At 42.3% G+C, this 17,290-nt stretch overlaps 1 protein-coding gene across 10 annotated transcripts in view; it reads left to right on the top strand.

Annotated features, from left to right (window-relative positions):
• NTM (neurotrimin) overlaps positions 1-17,033 on the top strand; it is an 808,067-nt gene extending 791,034 nt beyond the window's left edge. The window contains exons 8-11 of one of the 10 annotated variants that reach the window (XR_014542117.1): positions 4,443-4,478; positions 10,040-10,072; positions 14,652-15,659; positions 15,690-17,033. Coding sequence is in view for 9 of the 10 variants with exons in the window: in XM_083588965.1 (XP_083445091.1) it covers positions 4,443-4,478; positions 10,040-10,072; positions 14,652-14,752 (170 nt within the window). In the remaining variant the exon portion in view is untranslated. Of the gene's footprint in view, positions 1-4,442; positions 4,479-7,017; positions 7,083-10,039; positions 10,073-14,651 lie in introns of those variants that run through there. The other 9 variants (XM_083588965.1, XM_083588967.1, XM_083588968.1 and 6 more) reach the window with 9 other exon arrangements.
• Positions 17,034-17,290: the final 257 nt, after the last annotated feature.

The raw sequence follows: 17,290 nt of genomic DNA on the forward strand, positions 1-17,290 counted from the left end.
AAGCAGGTGTCTGAGAATACTGTTTTCAGCGTTTGCTTTTAAAAAAATGTTTAGGAAAGCAAAGTCAGACATGTCATTTTAACATGTCATTTTAGTTTATTATGTCATTTTAAAAAACCTGCTGCTTTTACTTAAATTTAGAGGAATTGAAGGTCAACACTTATTTTCAGCATTGATTTCATCAGTTTTATTAATGACTAATTTATGTTGTTTTGTGGAAACTTCTTGAATGTTTTTTGATGATTACGTGGCATATAAGCCTTGTTAAATAGATTAAATAAATAAATAACTCTTTTTAAAAACAATGCCCAGGGTCTGGATTTGGAGAGTCATTCGTAGGAGGCAGCGGCCTGGAAGTCACTGAGTAGGGATGGAGGAGCAATTCAATGCAGGTTTCCACTCAAGTCAAATCTATCCGGGAGACACTTTCCAAAATAATATGCAAAAAGAAACACGGCAATCCTGCAAAATATGAGCCTACCCGAATTTTGCTTTGCAGTTCGCCAGGCAAACAATGTTTTGGGGGAAAATGCATATTTCAGGGTAGCATGTGCTAAAATGTGTGCATTAGTCAAAACTGCATAAGGATATGTGTTTATTAGGAGAAAAACACAATGGGACTTGCTGCAAAATGTGGACTGGCAAAACGAGAAACCAAGGGAACAAAATTTGACAGATCCTTCCATCCCTGTCACTCAGAATAAATGTCATTGCTGCTGTCATACAATGAAGAAACTAGAAACACAAGGGGGATTCATGTGGTGGGAGGTAAGCATTTTGAGGGGGTGTAAAAGAAGAAGCAGTCTCTTCAAGAGGCTGATCCCATGCAGCCTTCCAAGCAAGAGTTTGTGTCCACACCAGGGCCTAAAATGTTTTATACTGCTGATTGATTAATTCCTGATGACATCTCTCCCATCACATGCATCACAATGTTCTGTCATACAGCCTTGCAAAAAAAAAAAAAAAAGTCTGCTACCAAATGTACACTCAATGTCAAATGAAGCTAGTTTGTGCCTTTCATAGTTATATGTCACAGCCAAGTAGGTAGAAAAGAGTTTTTCTCCCTTTCTCATAACCCTAGAACTTGTGGACAGCCAATGAAGCTGAATGTTGGATGATTCAGGGTGGATGAAACTCTGGAACCCACTCCTGCAGGAGGCAGTGATGGCCGCCAACGTGTATAGCTTTGAATGAGGATGAGACAAATTCATGGAGGACAAGGCTATCAATGGCAGCTAGTTGTGCTCTGCCTCCATGGTCTAAGGCAATATTCTGAATATCAGTTGCTGGAAACCACGGGGATGGGGTGGATTGATTGTTCTTGTACTTGGGTCCTGTTGGAAGGTTTCCTGCAAACATCTGGTTGGCCACTATGAGCACAGGATGCTGGACTAGATTGGGCTATTGGCCTGATCCAACAGGCTCTTCTTATGTCAGGGCACGGTTGCAAATTGTGAATACTCTTGAGCCCATTCCATGTAGCCCAAGTTTCCCAAGGTGAAACTGGTAGGTGGAAATACCACAAGGAGTGACTACTATGGTGCAGTTGGTATTATTATTATTAAGTAGTTTTGCTCTTAGTTGGACCTAAAGTGGTATTAGGAGTTGAATTCTAGAGACTACCAGAGGTCAGTGGTGAATTTGCATGGGTAGTACCTATTTTATGCAGGGAGTTCTACGTGTCTCAGATCCTACATTGTTCCAGATGATATGAGGCCTCCCCAGAAGCCACACCAAAAGCATAAGTATCTGAGCCCAGGGATCTTGTGAGATTGCTTTCGCCGGCACTGCATGGATTACAGTTCCCCAATGCCACAGACAATACAACAGTGTCCAAGGCTTTTAGTCCTCTTCGGTATATGTTCCTCAGATATGTACCGTGTAGGTAGAAGCAGGCCCAGAAGCCTTTGTAGGCTTTGGTGCACATCACTGCTGTCACAGGCTTGCACTAGACCTTGGGACAGTTCTAGAGGAGCCTAGTACAATGGGGGTTATGAAAGGTTCTGATAAGTGAGCTCCAGGTCTTCACTGAAATCCTTGTCAAAATTGTGGTGGGTGTTTTATTCCACTGAATTTTGTTGTATGGCTTAGAACAGGAGGAGCTATTCACCAGTGGAACAGGCTACCTTGGAAGGTGGGACTCTCCTTTATTGAAGGTTTTTACAGAGGTTGGATGGCCATCTGTCATGGATTAATTAGATGTGGTACCTGCATTGCAAGGGATTGGACTAGATGACCCTTGAAGGTCTCTTTAAACCTTACGTGTCTATGATTCTATGATTTAAAGCATGTTTAAAATGCACAACATCCTCAAGGGAATCCTGGAATCTGTAGTTTGTTAAGGAGGATGGGAATTTCAGCTATCTTGGCATCAGCTACAGTTCTCAGGATTATTTGGGGGAAGCCATGTGCTTGAAATATGATTGAAATGTATGGTGTGTGCACAGCCTTGGTCAGGCTGGACTCCCTAGTTGGCAAAAACTAACTCTCAGACAATCATGCCAAAAGCAGCAATCGTTCTTCCCTTTGTTGAACATTTCTTCCCTGAACAAATCCAAGATGTAGAGTGGTTATTCTTTCTTAGGTGAGGCAGGTGTTTTAATTTCCCCACCACTAAGATGCAATAAAGGAACAACCACCGTCTCGCGAACCGCGGAGAGCCTTAAAGGAGCTCAATGCAGGGGCAGAGAATCAGTCTGCTGTTCACAGAGGGATCGTCAGATAATTAAACTACAGCAGGGTCCCACTGTACCATCCTGTACTAATCTTAGTTTAGCAAATCACTTTCTTCCCCTCCGCACCACCCTCCCACAACACCTTTTGTGTGACTACATTGTAAACTCTGCAGGACTTCACTTTGGTTCCGCATAGTGCCTTAATCTAGTGGGAAGCTAATTTCATAAGAGGTCTCCTGTTGAGAGCCAGAATTCTAGGCCCAACTGTTGTTAGGGGCAACCACAGACTCCATGTTTTGAATATGGGGGTATGCTGCGCTAAAATCAATAGGGAAGAGGCATGACAAGGTCCCTGAGGTGTCATGCCATCACAGGTGACCTGCAGTTTTGACCAAAAAGTGCAGAATCCTGATTCCCTCATTAATCTTAATTGATAGAGCAGTTGTGCTCCTAAATGATGAAGAGGGAGGGCAATGCATTCCTCCATAAACAACCTGATGTGCCACATTTGAAGGAGAAAAGAATAAGCTCAGCAGAGCTAATGTGGTTGTGAGAGGAGGTGTGTAGGCTGGCAGCTAAGAGAGAAGGCTGTGTGCGGAGCAGGCCCTAATTCAAGTTTTGCCTAATTCCCCAATCTCAACACCCACATAAAATGCTGGGCTACTTTCGAGGGCCATTGTAAAGATGATTGAGATAAGTTATGCAAAGTGCTTTGAATACTTGAGATGTGCTATTTAAGCACACAAATGATTATTACCATCCACTTCCATGGATGGAGATGTGAAGGAACTATTTTCTCACACCAATCCTTCAGGAAAAGAATCTAATGAGTGAACCTTCAAGAAGAGGTAGGGTGGTTTGAGGAGAATATCTCTCATCCATTTGACTTCTTTGGCCATTGAAAAGTCTCCTCTGAGATTTTACAGGGTTTGCCTATTGTGTTTGTTATATTAAAGGGGGCCCCCAGGGAGAGAGCTGAAAGCTGTGAGGTGTGAACTAGGAAACTGGGAAGCCCAATTATTCCTTGGTGTTTAATTTTATTTAAGGCTTTTCATATCTGCCTTTTGGTTCTATAGTAGAACTTCCCCTCCACAAAAGGCAGTCAGTGACCACCCAAAACTGTAAAGCAGTGAGAAGAGGCTGTGATTTGCAGGAGAGAATTTGTGGACATGGTATCAACTAACCATCACTTCTTCCCTGAAACTCTCCTACCCTTGCCCTAGCACTTCCCCCTGTGACACAGGAAACATGGAGTTGGCTGACAAATACAGCTAAGGTGATGTGGGAAAGGGAAAGCAACAACTGGGGTTAAACATTCCCTTCCCTGACCATTGAAGATAAATTGTTAGCTGTCTTATGGGCTGGACATACTCCTCTTCTATAGCAGTTTTCAAAACAGGCAATAATATGGGATGATAATATCAAGAAATCAAGGTATTGCACAAAGTGATGTGTAGGCCTAGGAACAGGCTGTGATCCCCGGCCTCTCCGGTGACCAAATAGGCTCTTTTGCAAGGCTGGCATTAAAAAGTATGTCATCCTTTCCATCTCCTTTTCTTCATGCTTCCTTTCATTCACTTTCAGAAAGTGTCTGCTGTTCTCTGTTTTGCCCATTTACTTCACAGCCCTCCCACTGCCACCCACACCTTCTCCATCCCATTTCTTATTTACACGGCGCTGTGGTCATGGAGTGGTAATTATGAAACAATATATTTATTTTTATTTTATCTTCATTTTTCTCTTCCATTGTTTCCTCACCTGGTTTAGAAATAAGTGAGCCCACAAGCTCAACCTTGTTCCAAGGTCAGTATTGTTCTTGCTGTATGTCACCTTCCGCTCCCTTATTTGCAACCTCCCCACCCGCCGCCACCCTTCGTTATACATTGCCTGTTTCCCTTGTCCGATTTGCATGGAGGACGGTACCACTTCCTGATGAGCACCCAAGAGACTGCAGGCTCTGATTGGTCTCCTTGTCTCCATCATGTCATGTTTGATCTGTTGACTCAGTGATTCAGAGCTTCAGTAACCAGTTCCATATCTCCTTCTCCTCCCTCACAGATTAGACTCAAGTAACTAAAAGTGTATCTGCATGCAAAATTCATATTGCCTTTATACTAGGGATGGGGAACCTGTGGCTCACCAGTTTTTGCTGAACTACGACTCTCATCAATCCTGACAAGCGTCATGGATGGTGGGAGTTCTAGCCCAACAATGTATGGAGAGTTAGGGGTGATGGAAGTTCCATCCCATTCAACATCTGGAGAGCCAATGATGGTTTGAGTTGTAGCCCACTCAACATACGGAGGGCTACAGCATCCCCATCCCTGTCCCCATCCCCTAACCACTTTGACCATCAAGTTTTCCTACCCAAAGAATCGTGAGAATAATAATCTGTAGAAATGACTCACAAAACTGCAGATCACAAGCTTTCCTAAAATCAGTTTAAACCTAGAATGCACATAACCTCTTCAATATTCCCATCATAAGTCTCTGAGTTTAGGGCTTATACTAGAGCGGTGCCAAACATCCTTAAAAACAAGAATTTTATGAGAAATGTTCTGGACGTATTTATTTTTTTAAGAGCCTCCTAAAATGGTTGGAGAATTTTGGAACACCCTTGATAATATGACCTTAATTTTGCTAGTGGAGAATCAGGTAGAGAATAAAATTCCCAGCCTTCCAACAAACAGAGCATTGCACATCCCTCACAGAAAATCTATGGCAGGGTACCCTTCCAGATGTTGTTGGACTCCAGCTCTTATCATCATTGTGCATGCTGGCATGGGCTGACGGAAGCTGTAGTTCAACAACATCTGGGACTCAGTGTGTCACAGTAGGTCATGGTTTGCCAACTTGTTTTGTCCTCCAGATGTCGCTAAGTTACTACTGCCATCATCCCTGAGTATTAGCCATGCTGACTGGAGCTAATGGGAATTGTAGTAGGTGGGTCTAGTTATATGGGTGGTGCCAGGGATCTGCAACATATGATTCTGAGTGCCCTCACCAAACTACATTTCCCAGGATTCTATGAGGATCCATAAAATGAAAATTAATATGAAACCAATATAGGTTTGCAGAGTAGATGTGTGTCTGCAGCGGGCGCTGGAGCACCCCCACCCCAGAGCCAAGTGGGGCCAAATCTCCCTGACTCCCGCAGAGAGGAGCACCGGGTCGTGCTGTGCTGGGGTCACCACTTGCCAGCTTCCCTCTGTCTGCAGCCACTCACCGTGGGTCTGGGCTGCTCTGTTGCCTGGGCCAGGGTTGGGATCCCTGCAGAACAGGGTGCCTGATTGCACCCCTCAGAATTTTGCACCAGGGGTCACAACCCCCCTGCCCCTCCCCATGCTAGACCACTGTGTGTATGGAATTAGAATGGGCCCAGTCTCTCCTTCTTCACTGTTCCATAGTTATGGTGGAGGTTTGCAGAAGCATCCATTGCAGGTGATGGGACCAGAGAACTTTTTTGGGTCCTTCCCAACTCTATGATTCTTTGTTGGGATCTGTTCCCCCATCTCCCCTTAAAAGTGTATGGGTAAGCCAGCCTTGATCAGGGCTCAAAGCCGTCCTATATTATGCAGGATCACAAGAGAGCTGCTTCCCCGCCATGGAATTCATCTCTATATAATTATGTAGTGTTTAAAGCATGTCCTTTTTGCCACTGCCTGCCAACTGGGCTGACAAAATGATCAGCCGCTGCCTTATTGATACTCTTGCAGCGAAAACAAAACAAGGCAGTACATTTGGAATCACTGCATAACATGTAACCAGGAAACGGCAGTGTTAATTAATTGATGGCATGGTGGCGGGGGGGGGGGGATGAATTTCAGCAGAAGGAGATGTGGAACTGGCAGAAAGTGGCCCCAAGTTGCACCATCTGGCAGATGAAGAGGAATGATTGTGAGGTGAAAGCATGCCCCAAATCCAGGTGTTTAAATAGGTCTGATGGAAAAAAACAAGCTAACAGAATGCAGGCGAGGGAAGAATCCTAGCAAACTTGGCCAGCTCCCCAACCTACCTCCCCATCTTCATTTGGAGAGATATGATCCCAGGAATGGAGCTAACTTTGGTCCCTGGTCCACGGACCTCCATTAGATTTCATCACTGATACTAGGACTTGAATGTGGTTTGTCTCTATCGATCTGCATTTCCTCCCACCTTGCGGAATCAACACTGGTTTGTAGCTGCCACATTCCGAGAAGCAAAACTTATTTATTAACTCATCTGTTCTTTCTTTCTTCCCCCCCTATTTCCCCCTTTTTTTCTCTTTCTTTCTTTTCTTCTTCCTGCATGGCTTCCTTGTGTGTGTCTTCTCCTCATGCCTCCCTACATTCTGCCATGTAAGTACCACAAGCTTATATACCAGCTCTAGCCAATTTTGCATTTTTCCTATGAAAGGGGTGGGGCAACAGGGCACAGGGTGGTCTTTGCAAGGGGTGTGTGTACATTTTTGTTTTTGTTTTTTTGTTTATGAATGGCTTTTAAGAAGATAGCTGGGAGTTAATTTTCTGGAGCATTATGGGAATCACTTGGAGGATCCAAAGCAGAAATGGTTGGAAGCTGTAGGCATGAGAGGTTTTGTAACTAATTGGAAAATGACCCAGCTTTATTAATGCGATATAAATGATCTAGGGTTGGGTTACCTGAAAGACCACCTTGGCCTTTATACATGAGCTGGATCATTTGGATCATGTGGAGTATGTATGTTCATGGGCACTTGGATGACAACATCTCATCTTTTCAAGCAGAAAAAGTTGGTATTGGCAACAAGCCAAAGGATTAATTTCCTTGTTTAAGTGAACAGTATTTTAACCTCGCCTCCCGCCTCCCCCCCCCCATTTTAACTTTTACATTCTTCTCTTTTGTGTGGTTCATGTGACAATAAACAGGACAACTCCTCCTATGTTTTCTTAGGCACCCCCAGACCAGGTGTTTCTGCACCACCTATTTAGCTCTGCTTGTGTGTGTGTTGCAGACAGACTGAACAGTAGTGTACAATTCATAATACAGACTGCACTGTCAACCCATAGCATGGGTACCATGAGTCATTACTCCTTACAACTGATCTAAATTCTTCTATAACCTGGATTTGGAATGAGAACATCCTTAACCGGGAGTGCGCAGAGAATGTGTCTGTACGTGTGTTCTATTCTACATATTGGTTTAGGTTTCTCTCTTCAGCCAAAAACCACAAGATAAACCTACTTTCCTTTTTAAAGAAAAAGAAAGAAACCTCATGCTGCAAAACTTATATAGCACCTACCCAGATTCTACCCATGAGGCAAACTTTTAAGCTCTCTGGCTTTGCAAGTTCCTAGAGCATCTTATTGTTGTCTGTGGCATGAGTTGCTTCTTAAGTTGCCAGATTGAGGAGGCCAGTGGATATTAGAGCTGAGCATACAGAGCTGGGTCTTCTGTCATCTCAATGTGTCAGGAAATATTTTGTCCCATGGAAGCAAGCTGAAAGTATGATGCAGCAGATGCCAGCATTTCCTCCATTGCTCATGGTCCCTGCAAAGCATCTTGTTGCTTCCTACACCCCACCATGATTGCTTACTTCTCCTAAGTGACATCAGCACAAAGCAATACAAAAGTGGAAGTGTGATCAGTTTTCTTTACAGCAAACCAGCTTCTCAGATTCATCTCTTCAGCACCCATCTATTTGTTCAGATCTCATACTTTGTACTTTCCCATCCTTTAGAGTATGACTGTTGGTGTCACTGGCTACTAATATGCAAGGTTTGGTTCCTCTGTGTTCCTCTCCCACACCAAGCATTTTTTAAAAAGCCCTTTCAAAACATCAACATTTCAGTTCACATTTTGCCTAACACACACCTTTTCCATTCAATTTTGCCTAATATACATATTTTTGCAAGCAATTACCCCAATATAACACATTTTGTTTGTTAACGTTCGTGAATCAGCGCATTCTCAACTAAACTTTCTTGCAATATATGCATTCTTTTACACATTTTGTTGTTGTTGTTGGAGAACTGCATTGCTAAAAAATAAAAATAGAGAAGTGCAGATTTTGAGGGATAGCTGCATTTTGGTTTGCATCCTGTTTTAGGAAGTATGAATTAGGTAGATGCAAATTCAAATGTGAAATGAACAAAATCTTAGGGATGCCACTCCTTAGACTTTTCTTCACCTAAAGATGTCCCACAAGGCAGTGGGTACGAATTTTTTTTCTCAGGGTTTGTTCCCAATGCCTTTCTCATGAATGAGTATAGCCACAAGGCAGTAGAGGTTTAGGATCAGTTTACCTTCTCCTAGATGGGCCACCTTCCCAGGTTGATGAGCCCCATCTGCCTCTAACCATTTAGAGTATGAGATTAGTAATATTCATCTGTTTTACAGGGTTGTTGTAAGGGTTACAGCAAAGGGATCTGTGGGAATCCTCAAAATCATTATAGAAGTGTTATCATCATCAAGCCTGCATCATAACACAAGGCCCCACTCCAGATACAGAAATCTCGGTCTAATAAACATCATACCTGCAGGCTTCCTCTTCTTCTCTTTCATGCATTGTGATTTTGTTCTTCTGGGGTTTCCTTTTATCTCACCCACTTTTTTTGGTTAAAAAATATATTTGATGCAAATATCAAAATATACAGATGTTAAAGCGAACACTCCATGTGAAAGGCATGTTACTGTAAAATAATTTATACTATAGGCACTGCATTTTAACATACAGCTGTTCGAAGTGTTCAAGAGCAAATGATACACGGGTTAATCAGATGTGGGGATGTAAATAGGCATTACTTTCCATTCTGCCCTGTATTTGTCACATTTGCATCCAACCCAAGGTTTGTGCATAGCAAACACAGATTTGCATAGCATCCCAGGTACACAAGTCAAGGAACTGTGTTTGACCTCTGCTCCCAGCTATCTATCTATCTATCTATCTATCTATCATCTATCTATCATCTATCTATCATCTATCTATCTATATTTCTCCATAGGCAGCAGTAGCATATTGATAACTTTATTTCATGAGGAAAAGTGTAGCTATTTTACTAATCCTTTACAAACGATTTGCAGTTGCACCAAGATCAAAGATGACAATGAGTTTTAAAAGGTCAGAAATCTTCTAGAGACGGTGATTATGAGCCTTGGTTATGAGCAACATGATGAAAATTGCAATGCCTGGAGCATCTTATTTGCCGTCTTTTAACACTCTGTAAACTGTCTGTGACTGGAAAAGCATAAAAACAGCTTAGAGATAAAAAAGAGAGAGCCTTAGCAGAAGTTTGCAAGAAATCACAGCAGTGCAAACCAGAAGGTTGAAGGTGTCTCAGAGCAGGGTGGAACACCTCGAGGGCCTTTTGTTTGCTTTATTGATAACTTCTTCTTTAATTTTGTAGAAGAGACAACCACACTTCAGACACCCTGGAAAGGTCAGTAAAACAATAACAGCAATCCACAAACCTGCTGCTGCTCCCCCAACTTCTGGCCTTGAACCTCAGCCATCCCTCTCCGTCTTTCTCTGTTTCTTCTCCCTTCCCCTATGGCTAAGCTAACATCAATGGATCGAACGGCCCATCATTGGCCATGTTGAATCTTTTGTCAGCTTTTGTGTCCAACCCTCTGCCTCTTTTTGCTGAATACCTGAAGGCTTTCTGCCACCTGCTTTCAAACAATCTGCTTTGTAGCAAGACTTCACCTGTCACCAGTCATCCTTATTGCAGAATAATGCGGCTAGTCCTCATTTCTTTCAGCTTAATTTACAGATCTTCTTTACACAGCTTTTGCTTCCATTGCTGTGTGACCCGCTATCCTTGCTTTGCCACTTCTCCTAATCCTTTTTTCTCCCAAACCCCCAAAACACATTCTATATATTACTCATTTGTGATCTGAGAAGCATTACAATGGTTTTCCAGTCTACCTTTATTCAGAATCTCAGGCCTGGTTTATACATACATTTTCGTCATGCATTGACAGTGATATCAAAACATGGTTTGCTGCATGTGTGAGTGGGCCTGAACAGCTACAGCACCTAAATGCCCTTATCTCCTCACATCACTTTATGCAATGCTGTCTAGAAGTGAAGAGTCATTTTATACAGTCAGGTACTGGCCTTAAAATGTACAGTAATGAGTTTGAAGAGCAGTCAAATAATGTTATTTCCACATGTGCTAAATCCTGATCAAAATGTCCACTGCAGATTCATTGTCTTAGTTGTAGTTCACAAAGCCAAAGGTATGGAGGTATTTCAGCTGTTCTCTGAAGTAGGGTGTGCACTTTTGAGAGGTAGAAGAACTTAATGGGATATCTTTATGTTTCTGACCAAATGGCATCTATATCTCCCCCTGCTCAGAGTGTTCCTCAGAATGGAACTTTTTTTCAACAAGCATTTACACCAGGTATAGACAATGTGGTGTGCTCCAGATATTGCTGGACTACAACTCCATCATTCCTGACAATTAGCCATGTTGGCCATGTAGTCCAAAACACCCTGAACATTGTCTACTTTTGATTTATACACCAGCTTAGACCTGGCTACTATAATCCAGCCTTGAAATTTTGCCTGCGGACGTTCTCCCTTGAAATTTGGAAGTCCCTGGGGAAAGGGATCCTCATCAGTGTGGAGAAGCCACCAATAACATCCCTCTGCGTGCCTTAACACTCCAAAGTTGGCACCTGGATGGAAAACTCAGCAGGGTATTCCAGGCCAATCATTCTCAGATGATTTGTTTCTTTGTTCTCAGATGCTCTCGGTGGATAATTGATGCTTAATAGCTTTTTCCCTAGGATACCACTGGGCCTGTTTGTTGGCCACTTTGGAACATCACATGCCTCCTTAATGAGCGCTAAGGAATTAATGTTGGAGAGAAGCCATTGCCAAGGCCAGGCTGGGCCACTTCGGCTCCTTTGTTGACTCTGCCGTCATTGATGGCTGTTTTGGCAGCAAGAGCTCCATTATCTCCTTCCATGCAGCTCTGTGCTTGGCTCCCTTGAATGCTTGTTATGAAATTTCAAAGGATCCAACTTCGCTTTCAAGAAACTGGTAGCTGAGGCTTTCTAGGGCTTCTGGTCCAGCTCCAGTGTGATAACGCCAGTTGATTTAATGGAGATAGAAAACATTTGTGGTGGAGGTGTTTAATCATCAGTACAGATTTAATAGTAAGTTACAAAGTTGGGATTTATGCTAGGAAAACTATGCTATACCAAGAAACAAGGCAGGTGCAAAAAAGCAACAAAGTGTCTTGGGGCATCTTGGGGCATAAGCATTTGTGGACTGTGGTCTCCTTCATCAGATGCATGAAGTGTTATCCTGATCTGAAAGTACATATATACATGGTTGGGAGGATGTTGTTACAAAAAAGATAAAGGGAACTCAAATGCAGGAAAAAAACAGAAAGTGATAATTTAGTGTTTAACAGTGGCAGCTCATAAAACCATTTTTGAAGACACAGGCATCCTGGCATGGGTAAGCCAATTATTGCATACAATGTGCTCGAAATCCTTTGCCTTGCTTCAATCCAAAAGTCTTGATATAGTCAGCAGGTTTCATGGCACAGTCTCCCTTTGAAATCTGCTGCTCTGCGGTGGCTACTTAAAGGTCATTTGCCGAAAAGCAGAGCAATGAAGAAATGGAAACAGGAGGCAGTCATGTAAAAACCACACCGTGTGTGGCGGACATCTGACCAGTACCAAAGGCACATTGGGGCACATTTAAAGAAGGTGGTCTTCACAAGAGATTGAAAGGTTAACACGGAAGGGACCAGATATACCAAGTGCTGTCACCAGAGACACATCAGACAGTGATGGGATTTAGAACAGGGCCTCCCTGGAGATGCTCAGCAGACGAACAGGATTATGTTGGAGCAGACGGTTCTTTGAATGAATACGAATGAATTCAATCATATGAATCACATGTTTGGAAGCACACATCAAGAGGCTCCGGACCTCTGAGTGTTCAGTTTCACCTTACATAGCATGTTGTGACAGGATTTAAAATGTCTCAATGTACATAAAAGAGATTGAAGTAATCTTTGCAAGACTGACAAGGGAAGAAGCATTTGACTCAACAGAACTGAGCAACGTGTTGGCAGATGTGCTTACAAGAGAGTAACAGTGGGATGATTGGGCAGACTTTCTTTTCATCCTGGGTCTCTCCACCCATAGTATTATCTTTGTGTGGTTTGGCCATTAGTTTTCCAGTGGATGATGCTCCAAGGATTCACTATGCCATGAAAATTTGATCTTATTCCTTGGCGGGTTGTACCTCAGTGATGCTTCAGCACATGCTATGCATGCAAAAGGTCCCATGTTTGATATATGGCTTCTCCAGATAGGGCTGGGTGACCTCCCACCTGAAATCTTGGACATCTGCTGCCAGTCAATGTGTCAATGATACTGAGCCAAATGAATCGATTGCCTGGCTTAGTATAAGCTAGCTTCCTTCATATGTTCCTTAAGGGTTTCTAACTGCTTATTTGTAAGCTGGAACACTCTGATTTTTCACAATGAAAAGTAAAGGACTCATAGTATACAGAATACGTTACTTGTGCTATGGCAGGTCTAATAATATGGGGACTTCAGAGCAAGCAGGAATGAACCTCAGCCTGCATTATTCGCATTAGTGTTGAAACTCTAAATAACTTAGAACTCAAATATATGAAAGGCCATCCCCATCTCTTCTGCTTTTGTCGTGTGTTAAGATCTGCTAAGGGGAAATCTCTTGGCAGCTCCACCACAAAGAATAGCAGGCCGGTAGAGAGATTCCATGGAGCAGCCTCTAAATTGTGGAACTCCCCAACAAGGTGTGTCAGTCACCTTCACTGTGCAGCTTTCACCATGGGCTCGTCAACATTTCCATTTGCCCTTCCACTTTCCCCCAGGAAAACCCACAGTTTCATGCTGAGTCAGAATGAAAGACAATTGGGTTTTCTATGGATTGCTGTTTGTTCTGATTCAGCGCTAAATAACAGGTTTTCTGGGAGAAAGCAGCAGGGCAAAGGCAAAACCTCTCAGCCCCGTGCCTAGAAAAGACAGGGCAGGCAGAAAACCATAGACCCCTCTGTTCTATGCACAGGAAAAGCAGTGATGTGGCTGAGCTCTGGAGATCCCCCTATTTCCTTTGGCTTTTGACAGTTAAGGAGCTGAATTTGTGGTGTTCGGTTCACTCTGGAATGGTTTTGGGTACGGTATTTTCATTGTGTGTGTGTGTGTGTATTCTTTAAATAATTGCATATCCACTTGTTGTAACCCTCTCTGGGACCTTATGGTGAAAGGTGGGTAAGAAATCTTATAATTAATAAGCTTTGGTTCAGGTGTTATGACATGGGTGTTGTGAAGACTGGCTGGTCAGCTATGGCTACTGATGAAGAAAGGGGACAATCTCTGGAAAATGCCATTGCTTTGGGTCGCTGTTTGCTGCTCTTGATGATGATGATGATGATGATATCACCATCTTGCCTTTTCTCCAGACTGGAACTCAAGGCAGCTTACACAGATTAAAATGAAATAGGTAAAACACAGAAAGCTAAAAACATTTAAAAGATAATTGTTCGAAAGTAATACAACTCTAAGTAAATTAAAGCAACATAAAAAAACACAAATCTATTAAAATACAGAAAATAAAAACAGCACAGCACTATTAAAGTCCTTTCCTTAAAAAAAAAAAGACAATTAGTTCCCAGAAACCTGTCAGAATAAAACAGTCTTCACCTGTGAATGAAAAGACAACAAGGAGGGAGCCAGCTTCTCTAGGAAGGGAGTTCCAAAGTCTGTGGACAGCCACTGAGATGGCACTCTCCCACATCCCCACCAGGCTTTTGTCCTTGCTTTCTTGTTGTGCTCCTACATAATAAATAAATAAATTTGACTAGGGTAGACAGGGGTTAGTTTGGAACCAGCCGTGGCAATAACCATCGTTTCGCCATAGCTGATAATAGCCTCTGGCCTGTTTGCTTCTTCATTCCATTGCTTATTATTCCATTCACTGACATGGTACCTTCTGTCTTTCCACAGGCCCTGGAGCAGTGCATGATGGGAACAGTGGCGGATCAAGAAGAGTTGGCTGCATCTGGCTGTTCCCCTTCCTTCTGTTGCAACTGCTGCCCAAGTTTTGACCCTGTCAACCATGGCGATAAGATGACGACGGAGAAGAAGAAGATAAAGAAGATGAAGAGAAGAAGAATATTACAATTTTTTTAAAATAATCATAATAGTAAGAGTATATTATGAGGAAATATTGGGGAGAGAGAAAGGGAATCTGAAAAAAGAAGAGTCCAAATTGTTCTGCTGATGTTTCAACACAACTGAGTGTTTTGTTTTCTTTCTTTTGGGTTTTATTTTTCTCATCCACTCCCTCCCTCACCATGGACAAGGAATGCAGCTGTTGGGGACCAACCAGTGCATTTGGCTGAGTGACCATTGATCCCCATCTGCCCATCCCCACACTAGCAAGGCAGCTGACTCAGTTTTTTCTTTTCTCTGAAATCTGCCCAACTCTGGAGGATTATGGTGTCGACTACCCTGTGCACAAAATACGTCACAGTTCCCCCCCAACCCCACATACACCTCTGGTCCCCTTCCCTCCTCTTCATGGACTGCGCTGTCGGTTTGCTTCTTTGATTGCAAACGATGATGAAACGATGACAGGACCACAACCACTCTGATAAAGCAACAGCCACCACAAGCAGCTTCAAGGAAAAGGGAAAACACGATGATGACCCAAAATCACATGATTGTTAAGACATTGATTCATTGTACTACATGGATGTCATGGATAATAAGGGATTATGAGTCATTATTAATTTTATTAATTATATTTTCTGATATGAGCCTAGAACTGTTAGTTCATAAAAAAACACCACAAAAATACAAAAAAAGAGAGGAAAATGGGGTGGGGGAGAGAGAAAAGTAAGTTTATTATTAAGAACAAATTGGCTAATGGGATTCTTAACTGGCTTACAATGAGGTGGAATGTCAATGTCTCTGGCTGTTTATCAGATGGGTCTGGATATAATTTGACCCGTCCAGCAGAAGCAAGAGAAAGAGAGAGAGAGAGAGAGAGAGAGAGAGAGAGAGAGAGAGAGAGAGAGAGGACAAGCAAGTAATGCCTCCACCAGCATTATCGAGTTTTCATTCATTATTCTGGTGTTCAACTCAAGAAGGTTTTCCACTGTCTTCATACTGTTTGGAAGTACAAAGGTTGATGCTCACTGTATCTTGAGTTAGATGGATATGCTTATTCTTTTTATGAGCTATATATATATATATATATAGTATATATAAATATACATACATATATATATAAATATTATAATAATTATTATTTTGTTAGCATCCTAGCACATTATTTCTCAGCCAGGTCCTTCTGCCGACATTACTGCATGCTGTATATGAAGTTAGCTGTGTATTGGTCTTTTCAGACACAAGGATAGAGTTTTATTGGTAACTGTGTAATTAATTCCTGCTTTTTCTTTTGTTTTTCTTTCTTTTTCTTTTTCTTTCCTTTTTCGGCCTTTCCGTGGGTTATTTACATGTTGAAGACATTTATATAAAAAAAAGAAAAGAAAAAAGAAAAGAAAGAATGGAAAAAACACATAACAATTCTGCAGCGTCTCTTTCCATATTTGGATTTCTATAAATGGGGAAAACAGTGGTGATTAAAACCAACACACAACCTTTATTTTCCCTGTGCTACACAGCTTTGGATAGGAACACAACAAGGACACAGAGAAAAATAAAAATAAACGACGTTTCAGTGAATAGTACATCTTTTTAAAAAGAACCCTCCAACACACACATATGCACATACCCCATGTCTACTAGAGAAACTGACTCACGTCAGTTTTGTTCTCTCTTTTCCTTTTCAATGGATAGAACTGGAGAGTTGCATCTTGATGACGGACAGTTTTTGGGGATAGCTCAGTAGATGGAGACCTCCTTTGTCCTTGATTTGTTTGGAGGTCAAAACTGGAGGTTGTATCTGACTTTACATTAAAAAGAAAAAAGAATATGTTCCATGTTCCTCTTCAGACTGATTGTGATACCTCATTATTAAGCTGGTTGTGGAAGAGATGTGCATATATAGCTAATGCAGCAAAACAATTCATCAATAAAATGTTGAACTTAAACTCTGATATAGGACAGATCTTGAAGGGCAGGGTGCAATGCCATCCTAGCAGGGTGGTGGGGTAGGAGACCACAAGAGAATTAGCTGCTCCTGCTGTGTGCAGGTCTCAGTAAGAGTTCCTAGTTGGGTCTTTTTGCCCAGTGTCCATTAACTTGATGGTAGATAAAGAATGCATTGAAAGGGATATGTTGATGCAATGTGGCAGGAATGAGGGGAACCAAACATCTCTGAATCCAGCTGGGCTGAACATAAATGGATATGATCATCAACTTGGGTTAGTGTTACTTTAATATTCAACAGTATATTTGTGTGTGTGTGTGTGTGTGTGTGTTGGTGTCTCATGAAATTGTCCCACAAAAATGAGAATCGCGTTGCAGGTGACATGACATTGAACCAGCAAGCCCAATGTTGTTTTCCTGCTTTCTTGACTCCTGTGGATCCTTAATCCCTCTTCCCCTTGTTGTTCATTATTTCCTTGCTTGCACTGGCTGCATGCCCCCTGGCTCCTGCCTACCACCCTTCCCTT

This window comes from Podarcis filfolensis (genome assembly GCF_964270895.1).
Source record: "Podarcis filfolensis genome assembly, chromosome: 15".
Classification (NCBI taxonomy): domain Eukaryota; kingdom Metazoa; phylum Chordata; class Lepidosauria; order Squamata; family Lacertidae; genus Podarcis; species Podarcis filfolensis.